Source organism: Chelonus insularis, unplaced genomic scaffold, assembly GCF_013357705.1.
Source record: "Chelonus insularis isolate UGA/USDA-ARS -01 unplaced genomic scaffold, ASM1335770v1 contig_121_pilon, whole genome shotgun sequence".
Classification (NCBI taxonomy): Eukaryota; Metazoa; Arthropoda; class Insecta; order Hymenoptera; family Braconidae; genus Chelonus; species Chelonus insularis.
Genome location: NW_023276363.1, coordinates 913,851 through 935,998, shown reverse-complemented (window position 1 = coordinate 935,998; position 22,148 = coordinate 913,851). Strand labels below are relative to the sequence as shown.

General features: G+C 32.5%; 2 protein-coding genes across 4 annotated transcripts; both read right to left on the bottom strand.

Annotated features, from left to right (window-relative positions):
• Positions 1–6,433: 6,433 nt before the first annotated feature.
• Positions 6,434–18,762, bottom strand: LOC118066042 (homeobox protein Nkx-2.4-like). 3 transcript variants are annotated; one of them, XM_035081789.1, is made up of 5 exons: positions 17,079–18,762; positions 14,961–15,259; positions 10,727–10,813; positions 7,583–7,926; positions 6,434–7,521 (listed from the first exon to the last, which is right to left on the bottom strand). In XM_035081789.1, exons 1-4 carry the CDS (start codon positions 17,773–17,775, stop codon positions 7,585–7,587), a joined length of 1,425 nt encoding a protein of 474 aa, XP_034937680.1. In that variant the 5' UTR covers positions 17,776–18,762; the 3' UTR covers positions 6,434–7,521; positions 7,583–7,584. The 3 variants fall into 3 exon arrangements, with proteins under 3 accessions (XP_034937680.1, XP_034937690.1, XP_034937671.1); XM_035081799.1 differs by having other exon boundaries at positions 6,434–7,926; positions 17,079–17,972; positions 18,174–18,762; XM_035081780.1 differs by having other exon boundaries at positions 6,434–7,926.
• A 602-nt stretch (positions 18,763–19,364) lies between these two features.
• On the bottom strand, positions 19,365–22,148 carry LOC118066456 (DNA-directed RNA polymerase II subunit RPB1-like). The gene is made up of 4 exons (XM_035082501.1): positions 21,887–22,148; positions 21,442–21,588; positions 20,855–21,304; positions 19,365–20,754 (listed from the first exon to the last, which is right to left on the bottom strand). The coding sequence occupies exons 2-4, from the start codon at positions 21,583–21,585 to the stop codon at positions 20,431–20,433; spliced, it is 918 nt and encodes a 305-aa protein (XP_034938392.1). The 5' UTR covers positions 21,586–21,588; positions 21,887–22,148; the 3' UTR covers positions 19,365–20,430.

Below are 22,148 nucleotides of genomic sequence, written 5' to 3'. Positions count from 1 at the left end.
TAAGTCTTTATTTTATGCGTCAAATATCTCTATGAATAATGAGTAATATAGATATATTATGTAACATTATCAGGTAATAAATACATAAAAGTACAACAAGAGAGGAAATCTTGTGGAATAATGCGGGCTATCGGAAGTATCATCTTGAATTCTTCGGTTCATTGACAAAAAGACAAAATGAAGTTGATGAAGACAAAAAAAGATGCGGGCTTGATGGAAGTAAATATTCGCAATAAATATAATGTATCAAAATATATTGATGAGTTTTGAAGATATTTTATAAATTTCAAAGCACGATCGTGCTTTAACAATGTAATATTATTTATAGATTTGCACGTTTGGCGAAGTTGGTGATAAGATTACGTAGTGTTATTCCAACAGTTTTTACTTTGTTCGCGAAAGAATATTAAATGCAGAATACAAAGGATTGGACCTGGTCGAGTAAGTACCGCATGCTATCTAGAATTTGCCCCTTTCTCTGATGAAATAAAGCACTATCCGCGCCGAGATCTACCCCTCAATGATGTAGATGTGGGCTCGCACTTACGCCCTTTATTTTCTCCTCCATATCTAACCTCTTTACTTCACATTCTCCTGTGTGTCGACACTACACAATGAAGCTTTCTAAATCTTACCACAGACGGGGGTATCCGTTCAATTTTTACATGCAAATCCTACGCTCCATTGCTGAACCATAAATCTTGAGGTTTCCTGTTAGAAGAATAGATGACGAAGTCAAATGTGATATGTATAGAATTATATTTCCGGCAAGCTAATTGTGCCAGAAATCATTCCAATTGATGATAATTCAATGGGCTTGATGCGATCATTAAAAAGTGATTCTTAAATCGCACTTATCTTACTCTCAATTGTATGATTCTTGAGTTTCTTGATGATTCCTTCAATGCAATAGCCTCTCATTTACATTGATAACTTTCAAATAATTATCAACAATTGGATTTTAGAGTTTACTTATCCCTATCTTGCATTTTGATTGTCTCTGCAGGATATAAATATGTAAAAAATAATTAGTACATACTCAAACACCAGTGAACAATACTCTACTTGCAGTTGTCAATGAGTCTCTGAGAATTTTCTCTCTTATAAAATCGACGACTCTTCTAGTGAACGAGACGTTGACGATGACAAACGACATACCGACTCGACCATGCCAGTTATACGTACAAATCCTTGTCACAATGAATATTCGAGTGGTTCATATTCGTAGGGTAGCATACTCTTGCCTGCAGCGTACTGTACTACAAAATAAAAGAGTACCTTGCGAAGAAGGGAAAAGGCACGCACGTGCGTTTTCGTATATGGAATGAGAGGAATAAAAAAGAAGCAAGAACACACGAGACGAGAATAGAGGCACTCTTTTGGATGGTTGAATTGTCGAGTGGATGCAAGAGGACCCTTGTGTGCCTTCGAAGATGATGAATGTCCAGGTGTAGAGTAATGTTATATTTTGTCGTTTCTATTTTTTTTCATTAACACCTCAACTGTTGTTTCATTTTCACTAATTATTCTCTACTACTTTACTACCTAATTGATGCCACCAAAGTCAAAGACTATCAAAAACATTTCCAATCTTTTTTATAATTATTTTTTAGCTTAAAAATTATTTATTATTCCTTCCAATCAATTGTGTAGAGTGCTTTGTCTAATGTAAAATGTTTCTATAGTAATTCAAACTAGAATGGTTGTTTTTTTCATTTTATTTCACCGAGTCTAAAAATAGAAAGCAAAAAAAAAAAAAATAATCATAACGTCTGTATAATAAGAAAGGATATTAGTAATCTTAATGCGTATAAATCATAAAGAGAAGAGTAGTGACCCCCCGGGATTTTTCCCGCGCGGAGCATCCGCTTGTCGATAATGTCTTACCGTCACATGAACCCACAGAAGCACGTCACGGGTGTTCGTGTCAAGTAGTCAAGACCAACAGCCCTCCCATATAACGTCTGAACCCCTGCAGCGTTGACGTCGACTTCTTGATTCTCGACCGTCCAGTCTCGCGGAAATATCGATACACTCATTTAGAAAAAAAGGTACTCGAACACCGAAACAAGCGACTTTCATGTTAAGGTACATAATTCGCGCACCCTTGGTGGCAACACTGTGTGTGGGAACCAATCGCGAATTGAGAGATTTCAAGTGCTTGAACTGATCTTGAAACGTTGAATGACCGACGCTACTGTGTAGGGACTACCAACCACATGCAGAGCTTGAAAAAGATTTGCTTCTGTGCTTTATCTGCATCAATAAGGACTACGGTTTGCATGAGGGCCACAGCCAGTATACATTTTAGGCCCCTACACCTTCTTTATAGGCATTAAACAATATCCTATCGAGTCCATGCCAACGGATACTCAAGTACTTATAATCTCATATGTGAAATTCTATAACGTATAAATGCACGACATATTTTTTAATATATAACGGTTATTTTGGTACGTATAATACCTCCTTCATCAACGCCAGTAATTATCGTTGACTCCAAAAATAGTTGGACATACATTCAAAGTTATTTCTCGTTCGAAATAATCAATTCAACAATAATAGTTAATTATTTCAACAGTTTATATTTATATAAACTTGTTCAATTGATTGATCAAAAATTAACAGACTAATAACGATAAGATTTCTTTAGAATAAGTTCACTACAAATCCAAGTGCATTTTTATGACACATCTAAACGTGCTAAATATAACGTCACCCATTTAATTAACATTGTAATCACTTTTAATACGTTTCTAAGTGTGTAAAAAATTACTGCAATGTTAATTAAATGGATGATGTTATATTTAACACGTTTAGATGTGTAATAAAAATGCACTTGGATTTGCAGTGTTGTCATCAAGATTTTTTGGAGTAAAATTTATTGAATAATTTTGGAGCTTTCTCTAAAATTACTCCAAATGACTAAACATTATTTCTTGACTACGATATTTATGTAAAATAAGGAATATTTTTTTTTTTTGGTAAAAATTAAGTCAGGATGAATAAAAAAAAATTTGTGATGCAACTATGAAGGGAAAATGTATCTGAAAGCTAACTTTTGACTAGTGTACCAATGTTTCCATGGTCGCCAATGTAGCAGGAAAAGTAAAAAACACTTTTTAGCCACAGCAACCTTGATATATGCTTTTCGAGCAATTATTCGACAGAGTTGTTACGAATTCTCGCATTGCTAGACGACGGATGCTGTACAAAGAGAAAAGTCGACTAAAGCGGGGAGTTTCAATAGGTGGAGCATTTAGGGCGCGGTTTTACTTGTGCAAGACCGTAGATAGGCGGAGCTTTGTTCCCACCATTGAATCCTCTTGAATCTCCTCTACGTTTTGCACACTGCGCATAGAGTGTTATCACTAAAGCACTAGCACAGCATAGCTTCTACCTTATGAAGTATAAATCGAATGTATGACTGAACTCGCGTTTCAAACTACAAATATAGTCAATCTTTTACTCGACTACTTGCAAGAGGAGACTATTGCGCACTATTTATTGCATCAAGCCAATCATCTGAAATCATTTTTTAATTTTTCTCTTATTTCACATTCAACTATGCATTTTCGTCAATTCTTGTGCACACATGAAAAACACTGTAAAAATTATTTTCAAGTACCTGACAAGAGAGCATGAATTTTTTTTTCTAGATTTTTTGCTGTTATTTTTAATTATTTTTAAAGTTTTCCTGAAAAACTAGAAATTCCAACGAAATGACAATTCCAACGTACCACATAGATTAAATTGAAATGGATTCAATTACATCTAATCTAATTGGTGGTTCGATTAAATTCTATTTAGTCTCGTTATATTTAACATTCTGCAATGTTGAATTAATTAGACAGAGTGTGATGGTGAAAACTTTTTTTTTCTGTAAATCAACGTAGATAGGAAAGAAAAAATATGAAAAATCATCGTAAATCAAACTTAAAAATCCTTTCTATTCATAACTTCAAAGAATGACCTGAAAATATCTGTAATGAGGACACAAAAGGTTGAGTGCATAAGCTCTCATAGCTGCTACACAGCAATGAATATTCCAGTAGCGCGCACTTTATCGTGTTTGATCGTGTCAGAGGGGTGTACAGGTTGCAATTACTGCACAAATTGTTGAGTGTCAATATCTCGTTCTATTATCCTGATCGGAATGCTTTTGACGTTCAAAGATTATGTGTATATATTTCTATCTATGTATTTAATATATATATATTTATGTTCATACATACTTTAAATACACCCTTTCTAAACAGCTTTAACTGACTAGCGTCTTGGAGTGTTCCTCAAAACACCCCCATATCGTCTTGGGTATTCATGGATGTAAGACAAGGGAAAATTTGAATGTGCCACCCTCTATGAATTTATAACGTCGTTAAAATATAAAGGCGTTGAAAATATGTTTTCCAAATCTTCTCGAGAGTTTATATAAGATTTTACATGGATGTTTATATTCGTGGTAATTTTTTGCCAGTGGAAAAAATACATTTTATTGAGATTTATCAATCTATAGGATATAGACCCTTCGATGTTAATGTTATAATAATAATGATGATCCAAAGAAAAGCTTTCTTCCAAACTGATGGACAAAATACAGTAAAAAATGTCATATTCTCAGGACGTTAATATATAAAAGATAATCGCATCAAACGACAACAAATCCAAAGTGCTCCATGCCATGAGTTCTATGCCACGTGCTGCTGTCACCAACATGTATTATATTATACAGCAATGCCAGTTGAAATAGGTATAGATATAAGCAGTGCACAGCAGTTAATAAATATGATAATGGTGGGCTCGAGAACGCGTTACGAATGAAGGGAACGAAGGGTGTGATAGGATACGTGTATAAGAGTGACCAGTAGAAGCATCATTGGTGACCTGTCATTGTCAGACATACCTCGTATGTCACCCCAACGCACACACGCATTCGTCGCAGTTATTCTGCTGTATATATTCTTCCTATCTGAAGCATTAATGCATTTAAGTGTGGAACGAATCGAGGATCTGAAAAAGATTCTGTTAGTTATGGATTTTCCTGATATTAATTGAATTAAAGAAGTTGGAAAATCAAGATGAAAATTCACTTCAACTTGTCCACAATAAAATTGAAGTAAATAAAAAATATTCTAATACCTGGAACAAAGAAATAAAAATACTGACAAGACTTTTAAGTCGCTGTGTGCGCATTTACCGTTGTATAGACGAGATCGGCTTACCTTAGTAATCGTAGTAGGATTGTTACAAGGGAAAATGATTATATTCGATGGGGGTTTCCATGGTACTGACAAAGTAGTCAAGGGTGTTCATACATTCAGTAGATATAAAATTGCGAGAAATGTAATGAAACATTCTTAGTTTTATTTAGTATTATTGTGAGTAGTGTATTCAAAGATATAACTATTCATTCAATTTTAATCTTTTTTTTGTTTTTTTTTTTACAGTGAAATCATTATCATCAATATATCTATTTATATAAACTTGTATAAAAAAATTATTTTAAATTGTAATAAATGTTTAAACTTTTATCTGCAGTATTAGTATATATAGTTTTATTAATATCTCTTTATATTTCATTATTATTTACAAAATGTTAATTATAATAATTTTCTACTACATTTTCACCCTCAATTCTACCCACTATATTTTTTTTTTTATAATTATCAATATTATTACTTTTGCCTATATTTATCTTTTCTTAGTTCAACTTATACATATATCGCTTTTAAGAAAGGTCCTGTGAAGAAATATTTCATTTTATTTATTTAAAAGTACAAATATTTCTTCTCATTTGAATTTTATATCAATTCATATCCCTTCGTACCTTTCGCACGCGATTTATCTATATATTTATACATTATTTTTTGAATTGTTTAGATTCCTAATGTCATTTCGTTTTAAAATAATATATACATAATCACCAATTGTAAGTGTATTCATATACAGTATAAGAATAGTCGAGAAAAGACTATTTAAATAATTAGTGATGACACAAGACTTTTACTGGATACTATCAAGTACTCTAATCTTTAAATTAATTCTTTCAATAACAATCTTCTTATTATTTATAATAATTACTCAATATTTTGAATTTTAAATTCAACTGAGTAAACAATTTTAGTCTCCATTGAGGTAAAGAAGAAATGTTGAAAAATTTTTCATTTAAAGATTGGAGTTTTTAATGTTTGTTATTTTATTTCTAAATAAAGAAATTTTCATTGAATTATGATTAGGAAGATAACAGAATTGTAAGTATTACTGTATGATTTAGAATATGGTAATATTGATGTTTAACAGCTAATTGATGTTCATTATGTACAGGGATATATTTATATGTGATATTTTTTGTTATGATTTTAATCAATTTTTTTGTATAATTGGAGACAATTTATTTAATTAATTCAAAATTAATTTATTTATGCCATTGTAATGTATTTAAATATAAAAAATGCTGTTTAATAAATGTCTGAAATATAAAATTTTTCAAATTAAACAATTAAATTGATCTTGTGATGTTTTTGTTAAATAATATAAATTATCTTATTGATGTTACAATTCTGTATTTTCCACTATTTATTATTTATTATCAATTTTCATTGATACTGTGAAATTGTTATACAACATACGAATTCGATTGATCTTCCTACAATAATTAATACTTTTGGTTCTGATAATTATAAGAATAATCTCTTTGAAGTAAAAATTTGTGTGACGTATACATTACTTAATTAATGATCACCGTCGTTCCCAGACTTATTCTATTTTATATTCGTTGGAATTATATTGCCGTGGATAATTTGGTGATATCCTTACATTACATATCATATATAATATACTTTTTAGAGATAATTTAACAGAAAGAAATATGAATAACAAGTATTGTATTTTGATCGATGCTCCGAACTATATGTTTTTCAATAATATAAGTATTTTTTCACTGTAAAAAATTTTTAAATTATATCTTGATCTTTGAGAATTTTAAATGGTGTCCAGTATTAATGAATAATTATGAAAAAATGTTGTACTGTTTGTTTGACGATAGTGTACATTAATAAGTGTCACCATAACAACTAAGGTTTGAATAAATGTCAAATCAATAATTTGTAAATTATACATGCTTAAATATACCGTATTATAATCATTTCATGCATCAATTGTTGGATATATTATTTATAAGTTAACACTGATGATGACTGACACTATAACTAATACAAATATATAAATTAGACACCATATATAAATAAATTTTTTACAGTGTTAATTTGTTTTTAAATATCTCAACATCTTTAAAATTTGAATCCAATGAAAAAACTTGTCAATTTTGATGAAATACTATTTCGTCTTTTGGAGTAATTGTTTGTTAAATTGAAGAGAAGAGAATAGTAAAGCTGGAAAATGATGTATATATGATACAAGAATAAGACAAATGTGAATGTAACTAAAGTTCGTGTAACAATTGGTGATTTTTTAGGGACTATCATCGGTAATGGTATACCATGCAGTTGGATCCGCGGCGAGGGCCCAGGGGCCTGCGACGGAGGGATTGGCGTAGGCCGCGGCCCCCGCCGCGGATGGCGCGCACTACCAAGCTCTACCCTGTAGTGGTAAATAAGCACCACATTGAGTTTGTTGTTGTTGTTGCATGCCTTGTTGTGCACCAGCTCTAGTATACGAGCAATGCTGAAGACTTTGGCTAGAAGACATAACATGACTGACACCAACTACTGAGTGATGAGACACACTAGCTGCATGATGAGTTCCATGAGGACTTGATGCAGCTGTCATGTGTGGTGCTGGACTAGCTAATGCTGCACTCGGTCCACTTCGACTACCTTCATTTCCACCACCACCACCACCACTTCCACAGGGTTTACCGTCTTTCACTAGCACTGGTACTGCTACCCGACGGGGTGAACTTGCACTCTGAAAATAATATTCATCACAAACATATTAGTATTTTATTTACAACACAAAATATTGTATTACTGTCAAGTATTAATTTGAAATTATTTGCAAAGGAATAATATAATATTTTTTAGACATTAAGTACTTGAATAAATTTATGAATGATAATTTTCTGTCCGTAGGCTACGGTTTTCAAATATACATTGTCTGATGTCAGACAAAAATGAGAAGCTCGATTCACGAAACATTTCGACCGTGTGCTGAGTAAACAGAACGTGGGCGTGCATGTATGTACATTTATAAATCTGTACCTAAAGATATACGAACGTTGTAAGTACAAACGATGTGTTAAGATTTTTCTTGAAGGAATCATCTCATTATGAATAAATACAGGTGGCTACCGTCATTCAAGACCACCTCGTCAGTAACATTCAACCTATTTCTATCTTTATCTGTTTGCCAGTGTCTATTCCTCTTTCTTTTTCTTCAGTTGGAATTACTGTATGTCTGTCCGTTCGACCGGTATGCCAAACAGAAGCCTAAGCATGCTTCGACCGTACCTGTGAAACCCAGTGGACCACTCAGCTGTATCAACATCAAGTACATGACATTCCTCTTCGATCTTTTCTCGGTCCCTCTGCGTTCCAATAACAACTTTGTCTGCTGTGAAGGTCTACAATGATGGTCTTTGCTGCTCTCACATTATTTATACTTGTACATTTATATATCTTTCTTTATATCAATTCCAAGTCTTTCAAATGAAACTCAATATTATTATCTTTCCAAAGTAAATTTTCCCAATTGTATTGAAAGTACATACATAATAACTTTGTCTAGCAAACATTGATAATTATTACAACTTTTATTAAACTCGTGAAAAATTGTTATTCCATACAAAGTCTAGATGATGACTAATACTTGAATGATGATGTTGATGATGAACATATCACAGGATGTCAAATAATAGGATACTTTTGAATAGCGTTAATTGGAGCATTAAGACCTCCGTTTAGTCTGCACATATATTGAAGAGAGATCGTCGTTTGATTTGAGCTAACTAAGTGCATAAGTAGCTATATACTTGAAGCTGACAAAATGATGATCATGTTAAATGTGTGACGGTCCGCGCGCGTCACGCGCCATGCCACTCTAGACACTTGAATATATACGTGTTAAATGATATCCGGTGAAAATGACCATGGTCCATAGAGAATCGCTCTGATTATATAATATTGATATTAAGAAGTGCTCTTGTACGAAAAAAAATAAAAAATGAATGTTGTTGATTTGAACTCAATATATCTGAATATAAATAATTTTTTGCTCATATGGATATAAAAATATATTGAATGACTTGTAAGGAATTTATATGCAATATGCACAACAACAAAAGAAAAAATATATTTTTATAAATACCAGGTGCTGAGAGTGACTGTACCTACAGCAAGATGGCGACTGAAGACTCTTGAGTGAGCCTGCTTCCTCACCCTCTCCTCCCTCTTCGCGACAACTCTCAATTCTTTCTCTTTCTCTCATCCGCACGTTAAGTTACGTCCGCTCGCTCGTTTGCTTCGATACTTGAGATTTTTTACCTCTTGCATGTGAAGAGCGGCAGAGAGTCGGATGGAATGAAACGGGGAAAAAAAAGAGAACGAAAAATTGAAAATCTGAGCATGGCAAACTACCAGGTACATCGTCGTTGATCGTTAGGAAGGATCATTTATAGCATATTATTTATACAAATAATCTTTACATAAATATGTCAATTGAACCAGTACCATATTTGTTGTAAAATAATTCATATAATTATAGATAATATCCAAGCTAATTTCATTAAAAACTCGAGAGCTAGAAATTATTATTTTTCCTTTCAATTTTGGAATTTTTATCAATCACAGGAAACTGATGATTTAAATTGGAGTAATGATTTTCTGTGTTGTAGAGTAATTGAATATAAATATGATGTCATGATCGTTTAGTCAATCATAATTAGTTGAAATATCAAATAAAGTGAAGTATAATAGAGTAGTGGTGAAGTTGATTAGCAATCGTGTAAACGGAACGCCTCTAATGGACGAGAGGGTCGTAACGAAGTTTAGAACGAACGTGTTATACGAAGGCGGAGATCGGCAATTGCACGTATCGCTGAGTTTGATCAAGATAAAGTCCGGGCGGCGTAAACAAAGCCCAAGGTCCGGAATTGAAATCAAAATTACAAAGGGGAGGTTTAAGGCAGGAAAACGCACACACATATGAAGACTAACAAGTAAATTATGGGGTGCTATTCGGTCGAGTAATATAACTATATATTTGATCGGACTGCTGATACTTTTCTCTGACGTTCATGTCCTCAATTGTGTCGGAGTTTATTGCTGATCAATCTTATGCAGTTATCGCAACACCACTTTTGTGCTAAAGAGAATCATATTGAACATAAATAAATGCTTTTCAATTGATATTTTGAAGTGTAGTCTTTCTTAAAAAACACTGATGTTTATCAGTTTCAGTTGTTACTCAATCATTTGGTACATCTATTGATGATGACAATCCTCTGTTGATTTTGGATTAAAATCAATCTCATGAAAAAATGATGAACTCATGCATCAAATAAAATATACATTTATTCGCATTTTGCTATATGCATTTGTTATGTATATATGTCTTTGTGTGTTTGGCAATAAGATATCTTCATAAATTTTTCATATGTTTAACTTGTCTTGTGCTTTATTTAAAGTCTATAAATAGTTTAAGAAATTAATAGTTGATTATTTATTTAAGAAGAAGAAGAAGAAGAAAAAAAAATGAATAGTTGACATACCTGATTTTGTGCATTCTGTTCAGCCATGGCCTTTTCTTTTGCTTGTCTCTTGCACTTATACCGATGATTTTGAAACCAAATTTTAACCTGAAACATATCAATTTTATTTATTAATGTAAATTTATTTCCGTTAAAATATTAACTGTGATTTGACGAAGCAGTTTCTTTAAAAATAACATGCAACTGTGAGTTCAGGTAAAATATGTGTTGTTTTTGTAGGACTGACGTTTCTGACAAGATGATTTGACGTTATTTTTGCTTCCATTCATTTGAAAATTTTTATATATAAGTCTCTAATCCGTGCTTAGTTCCATTCATTTATTTTTTTTCTTTTTTATGCAAAAGTAAACTGAATTTGTCAATAATTTTACAAGTGAAAATCTTGGTATTTAAACGAATTATTTTCTAAAAAGTAATAAAAAATTGGATGTAGTGATAAGCGGATGTAGTATGTTTAAAATGATTGTGTGAAAATAGCCAATAATGTCCATAGGAACTGATAGAACGTTGTTCAAATTCAACAAGTTTTGACATTCAGTGGTGCGCGGAATCACTCTGCTCCGACGGTTCTTGGCTGCTCTCTATACTCAAAACCGCTTTTACGGCAATTGAACGCGATTAGGGAAGCCTAGCGTGTGGACATAGAATCGGATTAACATCTGCTTATGATAGGGCGGTGTCATAATCCCATAGTATACCTTGGTACTGCAAAGATGAGTCTATTATATAAGTTGAATTCATTCTTTATATCCGTCGGCGAGATAATACCACTCTACATTTTTTGTTTTTTATTGTACATGAACGCAGCTTTATTGATAATAAAAAAGGATTTTGTTTTTTTTTTTTAATATAAAAAAATTGTTTAATGAAATATCAATAAATTTTTTGGAGTGAAAATATAATTCATTTAAATAATTAAATAAAAGGTAATTGATTTATTATTAATTGTATTTAGAGAATTGAAACCAGCTGTTAAAAACTATAAAAACAATCAATTATAAACCTAAAATATTCAAACAAAAATAGAGAAAAGAAGTAGATTAAGTAAATTGCACGAACAAGTAAAGCTGTCAGCTTGCTAAGCTGTTATACCTGTCATTGTTTACTTTATACTACAGACTGGAGAAGTAGGTCTCATCCATTTAGTCCATTCGATTTATATGTGTATATATGAACAGAAAATGAAATGCAACTTTTTAGCATCTTATTTCCAAACCATATTCAAGATAAATGTACCAGTAACATAATATGCTCCAATATTGAATAAGTTGAAGTGATATTCTTGGACTTCATCAATTAAATCCATATTTATTCAATAGAATTTGATTTTTATCACTTCAATTCCATTTCAATGATAATTACTTCCAAAGGCAAAAGTTAGCTTTGAGTGTGGTAAACGTGTCTGAGTTGAGGCTTGATTGGACCAATTACTTGCCAATACAATTAATGTTGCATGTAAATCATTAGGATAGTTAATTATAATTCACATTACCAATGATGTCATTGAAGAGGTGAGAGTAGCTGTTGAGAAATGTTCAGCAACTAATAACCATGTCAATGAATGTTAGTGTTAAGCAGATAAGATAAATGTGTGGTTGCCCTAGTGGACACGATTGATCGAGTTATAGTCAAACGTAGCTTGGTGCTGCGGTTGGACTGAGGGTTGTCATTGGAGAATTAGGGTTTACATCTGGATCACATCCCCTCGTCACTTTAACAGTTTCTTTTCGGGCAATTGAACCTATCGCCAACTTGCAACATATTACTTGAACCACCCTACACTCACAATATGCCTTGGGCAAGTTGTCGTTTATGCACAATCTAAAAGGGACTATTCTATTTTTGTTATCTTGTTCACCTACCGAAACAATTGCTTGTTCCACAGCTTTTTGTTTTTCTTGTGGTAATGCTATAGGCTTATTTCTTTGAAAAAATATTTATCATCCCTATATCAAGTACATATTCTTGCATGTAGTCATTTCAAGATGTCTGAGGAGTGAAATTCATCCTGATCATCAGATACTTTATTATTTATTTGTTCGATTGTTGATGAAATGAAACATTGTCATACTTTATTATGAATTAACATTGCTACTTGATTTAAATTCTAAGAGATTATAAAGTCATTTATTATTGTAATGAGCCCTCAAAAATTAGCAGAATTTGAAATTTTTTCCACTCTGACTGGGAATGCCGACAAGTCACAAAAAGATCATACTCTAGGGTAAAAACCCCTCAGGGAAATTCCTGATGTTTGCGGTCGCAATGTATGCACCCCTTGATTATGGACTTACTTGGTTGCATGCTCTTAATAAATACTTGTATGTCATACGCCATATTTTACAGTCTTATCTACATTTTCCTGACATCAGCATTTATTTTATGATTTATTTAAAACAAAATGTAAATAATCATTCTAAATTATCTTAAAAATAGATGATATAATTCTATTACACTTTTTTTTTTGGTGGTAAAAGAGACATTAAAGTGAAAGACATGAAAAATTAATTGAGATCTTTAGGGTGTTTTCATGTCTTCTTCAACTTTTAAGTGGAAAAAAATGAAAATTTCTTTTGAACTTGAGACTCTCTTAAGTTTAAGATAGTCCTATAATTTTCTCTTTAAATGATACACATTATAATGTGTAAGTATTCTAAATTAATATGAATATTAAAGCAAGTATATTTAAGAAATTTTTATTTTCATTTCAAAGTATTTATATTCTTTTGAAGTGAAATTTTCTTGAATAATGTTAGCTATACAGTAAATTACATACATATGTTTGAAACTGATGTTTTTTTATCAAATTTGATTTTGTTAAAATTAAACTCATGTTTTATTCTTGAGAAGAACTTCAAAGGTTTCGACAGAGCTGATAAATTTAATAAATTATTTTATCTCTTGAGAAACAAATATATTTATTTATTGAGGGATTACAGAAAGAGTTTATTGTCCAGTTAGTTGAAGACTAAAATATAATCTAATTCTTCAATCACGAGTATTTGAAAATTTTAAAGAGTATTGTTTCGATGAAAAAAAGATATTTTATTGATCAACTCCGAGTATGTATTTAGAAGGGATGTAAAATTATTCTGACGATATAATTTAGTTATAATGTACCACTCCAACAGCAGCTGGTCTATAAACCGATGAGAGAGACATGACAATTCTTCGTTTTTTTTTTGTCGTCTGTATGTATACCACACTGACAAATCCCTATCCCTTATGCGTGGTTGTCGTCTGCGCAACAGTAACGATAATAATAACAACACAGTTAACAATGCCAAAAGTGGTTGGCAATGAACAATAGGGGACTGTACTTAAAATACAATGCTGTATAACAAAATGGAGTACTGCTTGTGTGCTTGATGATATCGGAACTTCAATATGCATGGCGGAAATCAAAAATTTTTAAACTCTATTTCGACTCATTGATATAGAAAATGACCATATGTCTATTGCATTTAAATAGCTTGTATCAATAAAATGTAAATGTAGAATAAAATGATGTGAGTTAGCAGTTGATACTCTTTTTTAATTTATACACAAGATATTTTTTTCCTTTTATGGAAATGGTGAAGAATCATTTTCTTCGAAATCGAGGGTATATGAGAGCCATCAGTGAAGTATGATCAACTGAAGATTGCTTCCGCAACAGCTTCTTGACGATGAGATCCGTTACATCGATAGCTCGTTAATTTTAAGACGGTTCTCAACTTCACTTGTCGTTTGCTTATTTATTCAAGTCCACTTGCATACTTGAATCACTTTATGTAAAGTTATTGTTCAAATCTTCTGAAATAGTATAAGCCTCTTTTATTTGATCAAAAAATTCAAGATTTTTAGAGTAACTCTAACGTTTAGCCAATTGAATTAGTTTATCGCTGGAGTTGATGAAGAACTTTTTTACATAAAATAATTGATGAATAAATAGATGTCATCAACTCTGCTGTTAAATCTCTTCTATATTTATATCATGTTACGATTAACTGACAATTAATCCGTTTGCAGTAATTGATCCTCAGTTGAATGTACTCTCCAACAATATATTATGTTACCAAAAGTATAACTTTACCTTCAGTCCTTTATTCTTTCACATCTCCATACACTTTTGTTAATCTTTCCATCACTAGATGCTTTTTTGGAGCATTTCCTACACCTTTTCTAATCCATCCTACCTATTGATCACTACTTAATTTACAAAATAAAATATCTATTTAGCAGAAATAATTACCTGAGTTGGTGTCAAATGAATTAAAGATGCAAGATGTTCACGTTCAGGTGCACTAAGATATTTTTGTTGTTTAAAACGTCTTTCTAATTCATAAACTTGAGCTTGCGTGAACAGTACCCGTCGCTTTCGTCGTTGTGCTAAAGGGAATTGCATGGCACCAACACCCATTCCAACGCCGACGCCAACACCAACACCTACACCCATTCCTGATGACTTGCTTACGTCTGCCATAGACTGACCAACTGAACAACCTGTCATATTGGTTCCAGCACCTGCAGCAGCTCCCATCAGTCGTGAAACTGCAAAACATATTTTTCAGATGTCCAGTTATTTTTTTTGAATCATTTTCTTTGTTAATCATTTCATGTTTAGTTGAATTTATTTTTATTTTCATTTCATTTAGAATGTTTATTTTATATTAAAATGATATTTGTAATGTCATCTCATGATAAAGAATGAATGAATCAACGATTAAAGTTTCAAACGATCAAATACTTTGTTTCGATAATTGAAGGTGATTAAAGCAGGCTAAAGCCTAAAGGTAATGAGGCGTTAAAGAGTTATTTTGGAAACTGGCGCTACCAAAAAAAAAAAAATAATAAAGGTAGTCCCTTGTCAATCTTTTGGAAACGTGAGACGATTTTACGATGAGAAGACTTGATGACTGTATGTACAATATTTGCTTGGTCATCTCACGCGGGAGGTCTGACAGACAATTTGACTCATAATAATCATTACACAGCTATTGACTTTTTTGAATGAAAAAAAGAATACTTGACAAGAATGATATAATATTTTATATATTGTTAACGAAGACAGGCGTTTGATATAGGAACAAAACTTCTTACGGTCTTACAAAATAAATAAGCTTACAGAAATAATGATTCTGAACACTCATCTAAATGAAGATTTAGAAGAATTATCTTTTTTTTTTTTTCATATTAAATGCATTTGGAAATAAAAATATTCAACTGGAATTTGCAGAGATAAATATGAAAATATAATACTACTATAAATTATAAGTTCAAGTATTTTTGAATAGCTTTTTACCAAGAACTTTTTTTTATATTGAAAAAGTACTCCAATAGTTTAAAATTAAATTTCCCTATAAACCAGTCTGCATTTCTTGGGTTTTAAAAAGAAAGAATATGATGATTTTTCAAAGAATATGTATTTATAAAATGAAATCTGTAACTTAAGATCAAACCCCTAGCTCGTATGCGATGAAAGTAGCAGAAGCTTTCGTGCATATTTGTTTAACTAAAATCCTCTCGTCCCATCTACTCGCCACGCGTCAGCAAATCGATATTTGATTCTGGCCGATTGGTGAAATAGCAATTGAACACACATATATATATATATATGTATTTCTGTATATGCTTTATATACTGATAGTATATAAACTCAATTGCTATTTCACCAATCGGCCAGAATCGAATATCGACATATACATGCTCTGTGCGTGCTACAAACAAAGAATCCGCAGATTATTATACTGCCCAAGAATAAATGTATTTGTATTGACATTATCGAATCATGAGTATCTGTAATAAAGGCTCAGATATACGAATTTGAAAAGATGAAACTTATACTTCTTTAATGGAAGGAAGTACTCTAACGTGTTGGAAATATATGTCTCACTCTAAATCATCAATAATTGCTTTTCCAGTTATTGGTTATAGAATATTTAATTTATTATATTTAAATGATTTTATTTAATTCTCGTATGGAGTCAAAATCATTTCATTTGAAATTGCTTTCAATGAATTGATGATATTAGAAACTTGAAGTAGCTGAAGCTTTTTCATATATTAATCCAGAATTACTTTCTAAATCAGAGAAATATTATAATCTTTTTTTCTTCTGAGTTTTATATTCCAATAATTTGAAGTACGTACAATAGTTGATAGCAAAATCGATATCAAAGTGTGATTCAGCATCAGATTTCAGATGTGAGCTGTAGATTTTATGGATTACTTGAATTTAACGGAGCTATTTATTTGATAGATTTTTGGATATTTATGAAAAAGCTTCATTGATGCTGAATAAGTATGTGATAGGTAATTAATAATAATAAAAAATGAATAATTTTGATAACATTACCATGCAAATACTCACTGGCAAATCGTGGATCATTGGTGGTTGGTGGTGCAGGTGCATACCAAGGATGATGATGTGATGATACAGCATGAGATCGCATAGGATCGGAAGCTGCAGCACCACCACCAACTCCAGGACCAGCATGATGATATGGAGATAATTCAGCTGCACAATACTGATATTGGGACGTTAATTGCATGGTTGCGTACGGATTGCCCATGGTACTCATTCCACCATTTCCAACTACTGCACCAGTTCCACCGCTGCCGTTGGCACCACTTACAGGACCTGGGGTGCTACCTCCAGGTGTTGATCCTCCGTGAAGAGGAGGACTTCCACTACTTGCACTAGAACTGCCGGTATTACCACTTACTCTAGCGCCACAAGCGTTCGTATAAGGTGAACTTTGAGGATGTGAAACAACACCAACTCCGACGGCTGCTGCTGCGAGTTCTAACTTTCGATATGATTCTTCGATTGGTGATAAAATGTCTGTTACACTAAAGGGTGTTGTATGAGCACCACTACCACCTTGAACATGAGAAGTATGCTGTTTAGGAGATAAACTCATTGCCAAATCAACACCATTAAGGTCTGGTAGCAGACCGGTTTGTTCCAATTGACTTTGCTGTTGTTGCTGATGTTGATGGTAACTTGTAGCATTGTTGCTGCCTTGATTGCCAGCATTTCCACTTCCGCCACTACCGCCACTCATTTCGTCCAAATTCACGACGTTTAAATACTTTGCAATGAAAATTTTAGTATCTTCAATCAATTACATTTTCTTATGACATGAATTTTTTTGAAAATTTCTTAAAAAATATCTCTTTATTTCACTTAACAAACTTTTATGACTTTCACTCTTGAACGATATGTTTCATTAGTAGTAGCAGTTAATCATCAAATAGGATTCTACCTCACATAATAAAAGATATAATATTAACACTGATTTTATCAGCATTGATAACAATGTATATTCATGTATATATACATAATGATATATATTAGCATATATTAGAATATGTATATATGTATGATTAGTTATTACAGTTCATGAACTGTAATAACAATGTCAGGTAGAATTGATAATACTTGAAATGAAAATCACCACACCTATGAGAACTACACCATAATATCGAAGTTTTCATTATTCACTAAACAACTTTGTTGATAAATTTCACTAAATGTTGATGATAAATGAAGCAAGCCTCGTTGGCTCCTTCGAATACGTCCTAGACCGTGGGAAAAAAAGTCGAACGTGTCCCATATTCGCACAATTTTCATCAGACAATGCTAGCACTTGGTTCCGAATAGATCACTTTAGACTATACAAATGGATTGATAAGTAAAATTAAAAACACATAAGTAGAAGTGGCCGGCAGAGCCGGCCGGCGGCCGACTGAAATCACCCGGAGGGTTTTCAAGTCCTTGGACTCTGCCGATAGACGATGGTAGATGTGCCACTCTACTTTTCGCCTCCACCTTCGCCGAGGATACACTCTCTCTCCGGAGAGAGGAGCGGCTCTATGGATAGATGGATGGATGGCTGACTGGATGGATGGATGAATGAATGGAGAGGACTGTTGGGTTCCTGGAGAGGTCCTCACGGCCGCTTAGACCCACTCGACCAACGTTCGCTCGCTCGCTCGTTCGCCCGGGTGGCTCACAGCCTCACGAACCCGTAGACGACACGATGAGTGGAGTGCCCACTACGGAGAAGTGCCTGGTACCAAGAGTCGTGATGAGATGTCCCCTTTTGCGTATGAGAGGACTTAGCTAGGAAAGAGGGGACACGGTAAGTGCATACAAGACACCCTACCATTGGTTGAAATTTACCAATCGCATTATTCCTCACTCCGGATTGGCTACAATCGTTGCAGTATCTTTGGAGTTGATGTAGGGTTTCTCGACACTTCGTTGGTGCTGGAATACATGTAGAGGGTTGCTCGAAGCCTATCGAACGACTCCAAAACTAAGTGGGGGATTTCATGGCATCAACCATGGCCACCCAATGAGGTACAGCCCACTTAGAAACCTCTAAATTGTATAACATGTCACAAAAATTTCGTAACATTAACAACATGATTGAACTATACTCTATTTTGTTCAGATTCCATCCAACAATTCAATTAATGTTACTGTAGTGAAATTTTTTACCGATTTCAATCAACTTTTCATGGATATATCGCCTCGTATGTACCTAACAACTATTACAGATAAAAAAAACAATTTGTTTATTTATTTGAATTAATTATTATTTAAAATAATTTAAGAATACATTGTGTAGGATATTATGCTTATGATATTTTTTACAGTCTTAAATATAAGTAGTTATTTATTACATGAACCTAAAACTTTCGATATGCATAAATCATCGATGCAAGTTATATCACAAAGATACATATGTGTATGTATTAAAGATTTTATGAATAACTTTGGTCAGACAAATAAATAAATAAAATATACATACTTATTTAAACTATCAGAGAATTATTCCCTACACAATTTCGATTAAATTTCAACTTCATTAACTCATCTTTGAACATTTAAAATAATTACATCTTTAAAATTTTTTATTATTATTGAATTAACTTTAAATAATTCATCTCTCAAGTTGAAAATTAAAAAAATCTAAGCATAAAAAAATCTTATTCGTCTCTATGTAAATTCAGTCATGTTATTTGGAAAAATACTGTAATATTTGTTAATTTAAATTAAATTATTAATTATTTAGCAACAATGTCAAAATATTAAAAGATTTATGTAATCAGCCGCCAAAAATAATTTATAATGCAAGTATTAATAGTCGGAATAGTAGGTTTCATTCTATTGACTGATATACCAACTCAAGATAATTAATTAATGCCGCTAACGTAGATTTCTACTCTAACTACTATAGTGACCACTGTTATCGTCTGAACCAAGCAATTATTGCAATTTCAAATTTGTTTGGAATGGAACATTTTCAATGTTTGCAAAATATTCATAATAATTCTACGAGTTAAATATTTAACGATGATTAATTTGATTCAAAATTGTTTCGTCTGAATTGTTTAACACTTTAAATTATTCTCGAAACATTATCATATGTAAATATTAAAATAGAAATACATTTCAACAAGAATAAATTTAGCTCGATTAGATATTAATCATCAATCAAAACAATTATTGAAATTTATCACTAGGTGAAAATCTCAATAATATTTGAATGTTTTTACTCGGACATAATGACAATTTTTATGATAAAATTGCAAATTGATCACAGAAGTAAGATAAAAAATTATCTGATAGTTAATTGCAATGAACAATATAACTTCAGCTGACTAAATTTGATGATATGAAACGCATAAAGTATTATTTAATACCTAGTTTAACTTTTGATGGTAGACTTATATGGTCGACGCAGAGGTTTAACTGGAGCAGCTGATTCCCATAATGTTTGTGGTGTCTTGGTTGGAGTTTTGGTAGGAGTTTTGGTAGGAGTTTTGGTAGGAGTTTTGGTTGGAGTTTTGGTTGGAGTTTTGGTTGGGAGTGGTTGTTTGGGGAAAGTTTCTCGAATCCATTGCAATCGTTCCGTAGGCTTCATTCCAATGTAGAATCCTTTATCCTGGTTGTCTTTTGGTTGACTTGGAGATTTTGGTATGGTTCGCATGGTTTTCGTGTAATTGATAGGTTGCACTGGGTAGAATGAGTTCTATAAAATATAAAAATATTGATGTTACCCAAGTACTTGTGATGAATTTCAAATTAAAGATTTCAGATTTAAGTTAATTTTGGAGACATCAATAACTTACCGAGCTTATGTAAGGCATTGTTGATGGATATGATGGAGGTAGTGGAGAATAAGTTGGTGGTTGAGTTGAATAAGTTGGTGGCTGTAGCGGATAAGTGGGTGGTTGTGACGAAATACTTGATGGCTGTGGCGGATAAGTGGGTGGTTGTGGCGAATAACTTGATGGTTGTGGCGAATAACTTGATAGTTGTGACGAATAACTTGATAGTTGTGGCGAATAACTTAATGGTTGTGGTGAATAACTTAATGGTTGTGGTGAATAACTTGATGGCTGTGGCGAATAACATGGAGATGGTACTGAAGAGTAAATTGGAGATACTGGATGACTATAATAAGCCAGCTCAGGTGATGATATCTGACGATAATCTGGAGCTTGCGGCATCGTCGTTGCAGGATACGAATAATAATATGGGTCGTTCAGCGAATCCATTGAGGATGAAGTAGACGACAGCTGAAATGATTGTTGTATTTATAGAAATATTTCCCACTTTCTTCCAGCTAATAATTATCATCAATTAGGACAAACTTGAAATTGAAAATAAATATACATTTTATCGGTAAAGAGAATAATATTGATTGTAAACATACCACTCTTCTATTGTAGCCATAATCATAATAATTATTGTTGTTGTTGTCGTAGTGAATGTATTGTGGACTTTGCACAGGTTGGTAACCAGTATAATAATTTTGCTGCCAATGGCCCTGATACATGGGTTGCGTTGTTTGGTACATTTTCTGTAACAAATTTGCAAGTTCAAATTAATGATAAGTATTTCATTATATGAACAGAATTTTTAATTTTGAAAAACATTTACTTTCAAAGTTGATAGAAGCATAATTAAAAAAAATACTTTTGCATGATTAACCGATTTAAAATAGCCATTTTCAAAAGATAAAAGAAAAATAAAAACTGACAATTAGAAACATTAAATGTAGGAAAGAAAATAGAAAAGAAAATGTCAAAGCTGAAGGATATGTATGAAAAAGAGAATATCAACATTTAAACTTGATGAGTAAAAATATTGCAACTTACCAAGAGATTGAAGACAACAAGCGAAAACAGGTGATTGAATTTATCAGAACTGATGTCACTGGTAAGTGTTAATATTCTCTTATGGAAACCTCAAAATCCGTGTCACTTGTAAGCAGGGAAACTCGCTGATAAAAATCACAGGATCCTTGTCACTTTTTTAAAACAGAAGTTCACTATAATAGTTCAAGATTCGTGTCACTTGTAAACGTGAAAGATCATTAGAGTAATCAACACAACTGCACTTGGCTAGACTACACTCAAG

What these genes read in the sequence shown, in the direction of transcription:
- LOC118066042 (XM_035081780.1), bottom strand. Translation starts at nt 17,775, where the DNA reads ATGAGTGGCGGTAGTGGCGGAAGTGGAAATGCTGGCAATCAAGGCAGC. An exon ending in TTCATTTGACACCAACTCAG is followed by an intron (nt 10,814 to 14,960) that starts GTAATTATTTCT and finishes GATATGTTTCAG; the next exon opens with GTTAAAATTTGGTTTCAAAA. An exon ending in AACAGAATGCACAAAATCAG is followed by an intron (nt 7,927 to 10,726) that starts GTATGTCAACTA and finishes TATTATTTTCAG; the next exon opens with AGTGCAAGTTCACCCCGTCG.
- LOC118066456 (XM_035082501.1), bottom strand. Translation starts at nt 21,585, where the DNA reads ATGTACCAAACAACGCAACCCATGTATCAGGGCCATTGGCAGCAAAAT. An exon ending in ATGGCTACAATAGAAGAGTG is followed by an intron (nt 21,305 to 21,441) that starts GTATGTTTACAA and finishes CAATCATTTCAG; the next exon opens with CTGTCGTCTACTTCATCCTC. An exon ending in CAATGCCTTACATAAGCTCG is followed by an intron (nt 20,755 to 20,854) that starts GTAAGTTATTGA and finishes TATATTTTATAG; the next exon opens with AACTCATTCTACCCAGTGCA.